At 42.2% G+C, this 11,236-nt stretch overlaps 1 protein-coding gene across 2 annotated transcripts; it reads left to right on the top strand.

The window, feature by feature from the left end:
• The first annotated feature begins 575 nt into the window (after positions 1-575).
• Positions 576-5,661, top strand: LOC140737260 (CD40 ligand-like). Of its 2 annotated transcripts, XM_073063595.1 has the most exons (4): positions 576-861; positions 950-1,001; positions 2,300-2,440; positions 4,502-5,661. In XM_073063595.1, exons 1-4 carry the CDS (start codon positions 655-657, stop codon positions 4,864-4,866), a joined length of 765 nt encoding a protein of 254 aa, XP_072919696.1. In that variant the 5' UTR covers positions 576-654; the 3' UTR covers positions 4,867-5,661. The 2 variants fall into 2 exon arrangements, with proteins under 2 accessions (XP_072919696.1, XP_072919697.1); XM_073063596.1 differs by lacking the exon at positions 2,300-2,440.
• The last annotated feature ends 5,575 nt before the right edge of the window (positions 5,662-11,236 follow it).

Below are 11,236 nucleotides of genomic sequence, written 5' to 3'. Positions count from 1 at the left end.
GCATGATGGACTTGGTGGAGCAGATCAATGGGCCGAATGGCCTAATTCGGCTCCTAGGTCTTAATGTCTTTTGGGCACGATTGCATTTGCTCTTCAGTTGTCAGTCTTCGTCTGTTCTATTCTGTTGTATTTCGATTTTCCTGTAAACGCCTGCAGAAAATGAATCCCCGTATAGTACATATTTGCCAGAATGCATTCATTCTCTCGAAGTGTCGTGCTATTCAGAGTGGCCCGATCTACAACGAACCCTGATGCGGGGTCTCGACCTGAAATTTTAGCATATAAGTTTTGCCTCCGTGCATGCTGTTTGACCCGTTAGGTTGACGTGCGAGTGTAAGAGAGTTGAAATGTGCGCTGCTCCGACAAGCAAATTGTTTGAGGTTCAGTCGTAATTCTGCAAAATGCATTGTGGATTAATTCCGATCAGTTTTGGCATATAGCTTCCATAAGGCATGAATGTTGTTTTACGCCTTCACACGGTGGAATGCTGCCAAGTGAGACGAAGAATTTTCTCAGTTTCATTAACTTGTTCAGAGGTTTCCACGGCTTCCAGTTGTGTGGGATGTTCAATAAATCGGAACATACCAAAACAATTTGCATACTTGGTTCTGTCTGGATATATAAAACGGACTCCATATATAGCACCCAGCATCGATGAAGACACTGTCCTGCTGGTGTTGCCTAGCGGGGGGAACTATGGAAATTCCTGCACCGCTGACTGAGAGCGAAGTCCTGCCGAGAGTTCGTGCGAACTATCTCAGGCCAGTGCTCGGTTGGCGCCTGCTGCTGACGGTATCTTCTGCCCAGGTTCTGGTTGCAAGCTGCCTTTCGTATTTCATCCTCAAAGAACAATTGCAGAAGGTAGGTGCTAACTAGTGCGCAGCCAGCAGCTCCGTGTGACAATAGTTACAATGATTGTTGAACAGAGTGTTCCTATTTATTTAAACAGGATACACAGAATCCTCCGTTGTCTGGGAAGTGTGCTACTCGCTGGACACTAGGTAAGCTTGCACGTGCATGTCTGTATAATTGTCCACGTCTGCCACTTTACTGCCGCCCTTTTCATTGCTTTTTCGTTCTGTTGCCTGAGGGTAACTATGGACACGCAGGGCCAGAGTGATAATTTTCTAGCACTGGCATTTTCATAGGTGTAGCTTAGCAAGACAGGTATTGACGGCTTCTAGAAAGCCGTTTCCTTGCATGGCAGCAAGGACTTAACATGCTGTGAAGTGGGGTCGTGGAGAGAGGAAAACGGTCTCAGTTGGATAATTATTTCAAAAGAGCCAGCAGAGGACAACGGGGCAAGCGCTTCCCTGCTACAAGTACCCCACGAGCTCGGGTCCGAGATCAGCGAATACTTAGCTGCCAAACGCGGAAACTTGAATTCGTCAAAGTAATTGAACAGAATATCCCGACAAGGTGGAGACATTGAAATAAGCTAGCTATTTAAGGGCACTCTCTGAGAGACTGCAGCTGTGAGGATTTGGAGGAACAAACTGCTGAAGGAAGTGGATCAAACAGCCGTGAAGGGAACTGTTTCGGGTCGATGCCCTTTGTCGGAACTGAAAGACGATAGACGTGCGAAAATGTGAAGGGAAAAGTGTGGGACAAGAGCTAGCAAGCGATAGGTAACTATTTACTTTTATTTTCAACACTGTAAAGTATGTTTCTTCATGGCTAGTTAGGCTCCAAGCAGCTCTGCTGACAACATCTCTCGAGAGTCGTTTCACACTGTGCGGCACCTTTCTGCACTGCTACTGTTCGCATCTGGCCACCGATTTTAACATGGTGAGCGAGGAATTTCTGCAGTAAATCTATTCTGAGGATATTACGGTAAACCTGTAGTGATTTTGAAATATTCCTGCCGCGGCTACTTTTGTTTGCTGGAGGGGGCGAGAGAACCAAATGAACTACCAAACTGAAGTGTGTGCTCCCCATTTTGAGAATGTCCTTCTAAAACGGAGAATTATTGTTAGTCACATGCAGACCAATGTATTTCATAGGCTCTGCTTAACCTGTTCAATTCTTACAGTTGAGGTCTCTATTTGATTTGTTGAGGTTCTTACCACGGATGGAACTTTTTTTTCTCAGCGGCAGTTTCTAAAACCACAGGGGGGTGTGGCAGTGCTTCGACACAGATGTTGCTTACAATACATCGCACTTGTTGTGGCTGAGAAAGCGGGTCTATACACTTTAGTACCTGGTATGTGAGTGGAATAAGTGATTATGAACACGCCAAATCGTTAATAAAAAATACCCAGAAAATGGATTTCACTAATCTCTGGTTTTCTCCTACAAGTTCTGACTGAACCTCAGATCACTGAAAAGAAAACGTTGATATTGGGGTTTTCTCGCCATAAGAAATTGCTATTGAGGGATTTCTCGCTAGCACAAGCAACGGAATCATATGTGTGCGCTCAGAGCTGCCGACTGCTCCCTGGTTAGTACTGCCCAGCAGAAGGTCAGTACTGTTCAAGGTGATGCGGGGAAGGGAGAGGACACAGGAGGGAAATGCAGCTGAGGTGTTGAGAGGGGAGGGAGAGTCAAGAGAATTCGGAGGAAGGGGTAATAGTGGCTTTGAGAGCCAATAGTTTAATGGGATTCTCCCCTTCCTATGCTTCGGGAATAGCTGCGTCTGAACAGGTGTTTTATTGTATACCTTAAAATATACTATATTCCTAACAATAAATAGAAGAAATACAATTGACACACGCCTTTTTTTCTCCGTCGGAACAAGTGCTTTATTTTCTATTTCAAAATGTACTATATTCATAATAACAGAAAGAGGATATACAATCGGCAACAAACTACTCTATGTTCGTAGTAGATAGATAGATAGATAGATAGATAGATAGATAGATAGATAGATAGATAGATACTTTATTCATCCCCATGGGGAAATTCAACTTTTTTCCAATGTCCCATACACTTGTTGTAGCAAAACTAATTACATACAATACTTAACTCAGTAAAAAAAAAATATGATATGCATCTAAATCACCATCTCAAAAAGCATTAATAATAGCTTTAAAAAGTTCTTAAGTCCTGGCGGTAGAATTGTAAAGCCTAATGGCATTGGGGAGTATTGACCTCTTCATCCTGTCTGAGGAGCATTGCATCGATAGTAACCTGTCGCTGAAACTGCTTCTCTGTCTCTGGATGGTGCTATGTAGAGGATGTTCAGAGTTATCCATAATTGACCGTAGCCTATTCAGCGCCCTTCGCTCAGCTACCGATGTTAAACTCTCCAGTACTTTGCCCACGACAGAGCCCGCCTTCCTTACCAGCTTATTAAGACGTGAGGCGTCTCTCTTCTTAATGCTGCCTCCCCAACACGCCACCACAAAGAAGAGGGCGCTCTCCACAACTGACCTATAGAACATCTTCAGCATCTCACTACAGACATTGAATGACGCCAACCTTCTTAGGAAGTACATTCGACTCTGTGCCTTCCTGCACAAGGCATCTGTGTTGGCAGTCCAGTCTAGCTTCTCGTCTAACTGTACTCCCAGATACTTGTAGGTCTTAACCTGCTACTCGTAGTATCTCTAGTTTATACTTTCTCTTACTATGCATTAAGGCCCAGCAATGTCCCTTCCATAAAAATGCACCTATGAAACAATTGCGAGACTTATACAAAGGGTTTGCCATGCTGTCCTCTCTCCCTATGGAATAGGGCTCCAGTACCTCCCTCTGCACTTACTCCGGCATCCTGACGCGATTCAGTAAGTCTGAAGTGTGCCTTTCATTTAGTGACCTTCAAGCAGTGTTTGATGATCAGACCACGGCATTTTGTGCACAGGTGCGTTTTATAAGAGCTGCCTCGCAGCAAAACAACAATTTTTGTAAAAGTTGTAAAGATTTAAAAACGACTTAATTCAAAACGTTCCGGCTTTCTACACAATATGCACCTTGAGTAACTCCTCAGTGAACAAAAAGTTCACAGACTATAACTTTTTGAACCATGTTCTGTTAGTCAAAATATCAATTGTAAATGTTGATGGCATGGACATATATGTAAAATATGACAGGAAATAACGCTGGTGTTAGAGCGAAGCAAAAAAGCAATCATCCAGACCATTTTCCTATAGTATAATCCAAGGGAAGGAAAAGTACAAAATGAATCATTTATTTCTGCAAGCTTTATTTGTATAAAGTATTTAATTTCTTATCTAGTTCATAGTACAGGGATTCCCAACCTGGATTCATGGACCCTTTGCTCAATGGTATGGCCCATGGGATTAAAAAATGTTGGGAGCCCCTGTTCTAGGCTATAAGATGAAGAGAGTTAAATGCCATGGAGTGTGATGTACTGTAGCTAAAAAAAATCTTCATTTTGCAATCATTTTCTAGAAACATATTTTGATGTGCTGATAGGGATAAAGGAACATGGTAAATGTAATCTAACAGTGTCAGCTGATTGAAATAAATAATGCTGTTAAATATTATTAAACTGCTGGAGATTTGACAATTTATTTCAGTGTCTTTTGCATTGAAACAGCACACCAAATGCCACAAGTTGACCATGCTAATGAAACGCAACTCCCTTGGCAGAAAAGTGACGGCCAGGTATTCACTGGAAACTGCACGGAATACAAAGGGACTTCACTGGAAATAAAAAAATCTGGTGTCTACTATATCTTCTTTCAGTTGATGTTTAAAATAGATCAGAATAATGTGAAATTTGTCATGGACTTTAATGGTGAAAAAATAATACAATATTTAGAGAAGAACATAAGTTCTAAAACAGTATACTTTGGGAGCACTTACAGTCTTAGGCCTGGAGCGAAGATTTTTATCATATCAAATCCTAAGAAAATTAAGACTGGGGATTCAGAAACATTTATTGGACTATTTGAACTATAAAATGGTGTTTATCTGTTTTAGACCATCATTAACTGCTGAACAATTCAATGAATGTAAGTATTGGCACTCAAACTATTCTCCAGTTATATGGTGATACAATGTTCAATACTGCCAAAGTTTATTCCACCATCCCCATGCCTTGCTAATTACATATTACCCAAACCCTTGTATTTTGAAAGTCAATGTAAAAAGAAATTGTAAAACATTTTTATGGCATTTTAAAAAATAAATGTACGTTTACTGTAGGTAATTTAAATGAGGAAATAACCGTGACTTTTGTAAATTATGGAGAGGAAGCTGATTGAAATATATAAGTAATTCACTTATATAAAGATTATTTCCTTATGTGTTTCAGAGAAGATGTATTTTAAAACAGAATGTCACTGAAGTGGTGGCATTGTTAAGGAGATGTGGTGTTGGGATTTGCAGTGAAAGTTACAGAAATAATTGCATGATACAGGCCTGGGAGGTACAGCATATGATGGGGTTAAGGGTCACAGAACCTGTCAATGAATTGTGACATTCTATGCATTGACTGTCTTTTAATTGTCAATAAGCATTCATTAGACCCTCATCTAACCAGACTACATCTAACCAACTATTTGTTGTGAATATTTATATTATGTTTAAGTAATCGATAATAAACTTACTGAAATATACCTTGTATACGTCTGTACATATATTTTGTATGACAAGCTGCTGTGATCGATATAACAGATTTGATGGGCACAGTAGTACTATTAAAAAATTTCTGAAAGCCTTGTTCAATTTAAAAACAATAAATTTCAGAAACTTTAAAGCAAATAAGGAGTCTGGTGAATTAATTTATAAATGTCTCCACCAGCATGATGCTTGATGTTGCCCTCTTCAGGCTGCACTTGACAGAGGTGCTTTCTATGGTAGGAAGGGGTGTGTCCATGATGAGAAAGAGAAGGGACTATGCTGTTCACTGAAAGTGAGCAATATGAGGATAATTGGTTTTTGCTCAATGTAATCTGAAATGGAAGGCTCAGAAAGGGGAATTAAGATTAAACTTCGAGGAACCATGGGCCAACCTTCAGATTGATTACATCGGATGTCTAACTCTATATAAGGCTGATTTAAGAAAGTGCTGATTGATTGCCAAGCTGAGCGATCAACCAAACTTACAAGTGCTGATGATTATTGATACCTCCATCAAGTGAACTGAAGTTTTCCCGCTGGAACACACAAGTTTTTAAAATTTCAAAAATAGACTTTTTCACAACAGAATTTATATGCAACAGAAGAAGCAGTGAAAAAATCGTTTTACATTCCTCATCATTACAATCAGTAGTGTGTTTTAAAAAAAACATCCCCATGGTTGGTTTGCCCTTTTCATTGTTCAAGTGCTTTACCACCTAACTCTGCTGCTTTTTGCACAGTAATGGAAGGAGCCTATACTGTGATCCTTCCTCAAAGAGTCTTTACATTGGCTACATCAAGTTTCAATGCATCCTTCTGCAGCATTCACTTATAGACATCTTTCAGTGCTGGAAGATGAACACATTTTAGGCTGATGGAAGGGCATCTTCACTGAGTTGATGAGCTTCCAGCAGCACTTGATGGCTGTCTCGTTGCGTGTCTCCTGGAACTATCATAGATCAGAGAGTCCTCTGATACAGAGCTGCTGGGGATGAAGCAGGACATAAATGTTTGATTCCTTCTCCCCACGCTCTTAGCAAATCCACAGTCTGCAAAGACTGTTTCTGTTCCAACGCAGCTGTCTTGTGGACAGTGTGCACTGGGGATGATATGTCATCTGTACTGGAAGGATCTGACTGTGAGGTCCCTATCACCACCAGCCAAACATTATCTTGGTGCTTGTTGGCCATTTCTGGTGATGAGGCATTCTGCCAGTCTGCTTAGAGAGCTGCCCCATCATTTCCATAGTGTCTATGTTCTGCTTTATTTGCCGGGTACTCTGTGCTAAATACTGCTTAATGGACTTGTGATCAAAGGTGTTTGAGCATAGAACATATAATAGTATCACACAGCACAGGCTGTGCCAACTTTTATTAACCTACTTCATGAAAAATCTAACCCCTCTCTCCAACATAACCCAAGCCCTTCATTTTTCTTTCACCAACGTGCCTTTCTGAGAATTTCTTGAATATCCCTAATGTATCAGCTTCAGACATCACCCCTGGCAGTGCATTTCAGGCACTTACTGTTCTCTGTACAAAAAAAACTACCGCCGACATACCTCCTAACTTTTCTCCCCTCACCTTAAAAGGATGTTCTCTGATGTTAGCTATTTCCTCTCTGGGAAAGTGATGTTAGCTGTCCTCTCTATGTCTCTTATAATCTTATACACCTCTCTCAAGTTGCCTTTCTTCCTGCTTTGAAGAAAAAAGCAGTGGCTCACTTACTCTTATGCATTCTGTAATCCAGGGAGCATCATAGAAAATCTCCATTGCCACTTCTCTAAAGCTTCCTCATCATTCGCTCGATGCCTCCACGCTGTTAAAAAGCCTGCCATTTACTCTATACTCTGTCTTAAGTATGATCTTCCAAAGTGTAGCAGTTCACACTTTCCCAGATTATTCTCCATCTGCCACTTCTCAGCCTTGTCTATGCCCTGTTGTAATCTACAACAATCTTCTACACTAACCACAACACCACCAATCTTCGTGTCATCTCAAAACTTACTAATCCTCCCTTTCACTTCCTCATTTAAGTCACATAAAAAATTACAGAGCAGATCCTTGCAGAATAGCACTGGCTTATCCTCCAGTCGGGATTCAGGCCATATACTACCACCCACTGCCTCTGTGAGCAAGCCACACTGCTAAATTTCTGTGCTTCCCATGCCTCATCATTTTCCGGATGAGTCTACCGAGCAACCTTGTTAAATGCCCCAATAAACTACATCTACTACTCCATTTCCATCAACTTGTTTTGTCATTTCCTTGAAAAAGTCTATCAAGTTTTTGAGGCACAACCCTGCCCGTCACACAGCCAAAACGACTGTCCCCAGTAAGACTATGCTTCTCAAAATGCTTGTAAATCCTATTTCTAGAATCTTCTTCACTAGTCTGCCCACCATTGATGTAAAAAAATCTCAGTGGTCTCTAAATCCCAGGATTATTCCTATTGATCTTCTTGAACAAAGGAACAACATTTGCTATCCTCCAGTCCAGTTTTATGATTGATGTGGCCATTGAGGACACAAAGATCATTGTCAATGCTCCAGAAATCTCTTCCCTCACTTTCTGTAGTAACCTGAAGAATACCCCATCTGGCCCTGGGGACTTATCGATCCTAAAGTTTTTCAGAAGTTCCAACACTCAACGTGCTCCAGCTCATTAGTCTGCTCTATGTTAACCCCACTTTCATCAAAGCCCCCCTCAATGGTGAATAAACAAAGTATTCATTAAGAACCTTCCTTACCTCCTTTAAATACAGGTACATGTTTTCCCCATTCCCCCTGAGCAGTCCTATCCTCACTCTAGTCATCCTCCTATTCTTCATCTCCATATAAAATGCCTTGATGTTTTCCTTAATCCCATTCACCATGGCCTTCTCATCTTCCCTTCTAGCTCTCCTAAATCATTTCTTAGGCTCCTTTCTGGCTACTTTATAATTCTTATGAAATCTGTCTGATTTTTGTTTCCTGTATTGTAAGCATGCTTCCTCCTTCCACTTGACTGAATGTTCCACTTGTCCACCATGGTTCCTTCACGCTACTATCCTTTCCCTGCCCCAATTGGTTAAAGCTATCCTGAACCGCACGCAAGTGTTAGTTCTGGAATACATTTCCCTTTGAACATTTGCTTCAAATTTACACTCCCATGCATCTGCCAAACAGCATCAGCCCTCCTCTAGTTAAATACTGTCCCATGTTGTCCACTCCTATGCTATGTCCATGGCTATGCTAAAGGTTGGAGAGTTGTGGTCACTATTTACAAAATGCTTGCCCACCAACAGATCTGGAACCTGACAAGTTCATTACCTAGAAATAGATTCAGTATGATCTTTCTTCTGGTAAGTATAGGTACTTGAAAGATCTCATCCATAAAGGAAAGATAGTGTGCCAAAGTACAGCTGACAGGGCCATTACATGGTAAAGGGGCCAGTCCTTTACGCTTCAACACCAGGGACAGGTAGACACTTGATGCCCACGTACTTTGGATCCACACACAGCCCGATGCAGTAACACATGAAGCTGGTCATCAGGATGAGTTTGCTACTCTTTTGCCCCTATTCTCTGGAAACATACATCATGACCCATTGGAATCATTCCATCTTGGACCCCTAGATGAACAGGAAGATGGCTGGGGTGATTGCCAAAATGGATAAGCTGGGAACGAGTCACATCAGCACCAAGTATAACAGCTCTGACAGCATGTCACATCTGATGACCAAGCTCTCCCTAGTTATTGACGGAGAGCACAGTGTCCACAGACCCAACTTTTGTTTAAACTTCCCGGTCCACTCCAGTCAATTTTTGTGATATGCTTTAGCCTCTCTGAACCAGATCATCCATATGTTCAGATAGTCAGACTTGAAGGTGAAGGGAACATTGGACTGATCATACCAGTTACTGAAGAGCATGCCCAGACTCTGGCCCCTGACACCAATTCAAACTGGTTGCAGATGCTGATCATTCTGTGAACTGACTATGCATCCAAGCAGAAAACATTAATGTACACAGTTGCTTTCAATTGGATGCCTCCATTGCCTGCTAATGTCACCCCTCTTATGCTCTCATCCTTCCTGACAGATTCAGCAAAGGGTTCTATGTAGCACATCAACAAGACAGGGCAAAGTGAACCACCCTGCTTGACTTCAGACACTGTTGAAACAAGGGCAGAGGGTCATGGATGACATCAGGAACTGCAGGCCCATTTCACTGCTTAATATGGACTATGAGATCCTATCTGAGTCCTTTTGTCAACCAGGTCAAGTCTGCACTGGGACAGCTAATTCATCCAGACTTAACATGTGCTGAACTAGGCAGGAAGATTTCTCCCACTGCTGGCCAGACAAGGTCTTGGTGAGGTCTCCATATGGTGCACAGGACCTCACCAGTGCTTAGGAGATAGGTATTGCCTCAAAAGCATGGGGTCAGGTTAGAGGTCCCACTTTACAGTGAAGGTAATGCAGGGTGTGATGAGCACAACTAGACTTAAAATCAGAATTTCCACATGATATAATGTCCACTCCTGAGTTGAAGAGGAATGTCAAATGTTGCACTTGGATAATCCATTTGTTCAACTTGGCAACCTTACGTGTGGAGATAGTCCAAGTCACTGCGTCCAACCCGACGGGATTTATGAACGCTAGGCACATTACACGGGAGAGGGGGAGTGAGGGAGTGGATAGAGGGATTAGTGTGGCTGAATATTTGGGAGCGAGAAGTGACAGAGCCAGCTCACGAGAAATATGTCTGTACAGTACGCGTCTAAGGATGGGTCCATAATCGGTAAAAATGGGTCAAAGTAGAGAACAGTGCACAGGAGAGTGCGCCCACCTGAATTCAACATAAAAAGGCGGGATCTTTCCTGTCACCGAGGTACGCGTGCAAAGCCATCCTCTTCATGGCTGAAGTAAAATCGGGAATTGCACACAGGCATCACGTTGATCATAAAATAGTCATTCTAACCGCGCGCTGTTGGATTCTCTCTTGAAGGAGTGAGGTCCTCTGAGGGAGTGTTCCAAAGACACAGGGCGAATAGGTAAAGACTCTTCCCAGCCCATGTTTAGGAAAGTGATGGCTGAAATCGAGGAACGTGCTATTCGGTCTTGGGTGGCTGGTAGGAGGATAAGGTGCGGGAGAAGAAGGAATAGATCCCAGTGGAATATCCGTAGTAGGAACAAGGGACCCGGCGCACGATGTCGGAGGGAAATAGGAAGGAGTCGGACATGGTCTGTTCTGCACGGGTGACTATAAGTTTAACTCAGCTTAGTGCAACTTTGTGCACAAGAGCAAATCTTAACTGATCAGTCACTGGGAACCTGGGTGAAGGAAGATGGGAAGGGAAGAAATAAAACATAATGCTGGAAACGAATGGGCAAGGGTTGAAAGTGAAGCAAAGCTTGGGAAATTATTCCGAGAAGTGGCGGAGAAATGAGTTAGCAAAGCGATAGATGATGAGCATCTGAATCAGTGTGTTGGTGTTGCTCGTCCGCCTTTGACTTGCACGAGCACCATCTTGCTCATAACTAAGCAAATACCTCCTGTCAGCAGCTCTGATAAATCTGGAACGGTGACTGATTCTTTCCCTATCCGATCTACTGTTATTCACGCACTTGCATTTTTCCACCGCTTGCGGTTCATTTTAATTTGCGACTAATTATTTTTTCGTGTCTTGCCTTGACAGAGAAATACGGAGAAGAAGCGGAATTT

The sequence above is a fragment of the Hemitrygon akajei genome, chromosome 12, assembly GCF_048418815.1.
Source record: "Hemitrygon akajei chromosome 12, sHemAka1.3, whole genome shotgun sequence".
In the NCBI taxonomy this organism is placed as follows: Eukaryota; Metazoa; Chordata; class Chondrichthyes; order Myliobatiformes; family Dasyatidae; genus Hemitrygon; species Hemitrygon akajei.
The sequence above is the reverse complement of the archived record's forward strand: the minus strand, read 5'-3'. Positions and strand labels throughout refer to the sequence as shown.

Excerpts from the sequence above, each read along its gene's own strand:
- LOC140737260 (XM_073063595.1), top strand. The coding sequence starts at position 655 with ATGAAGACACTGTCCTGCTGGTGTTGCCTAGCGGGGGGAACTATGGAA. Across the intron at positions 862-949 it reads TCAAAGAACAATTGCAGAAG|GATACACAGAATCCTCCGTT; the intron begins GTAGGTGCTAAC and ends TTATTTAAACAG. Across the intron at positions 2,441-4,501 it reads GAGCTGCCGACTGCTCCCTG|CACACCAAATGCCACAAGTT; the intron begins GTTAGTACTGCC and ends GCATTGAAACAG.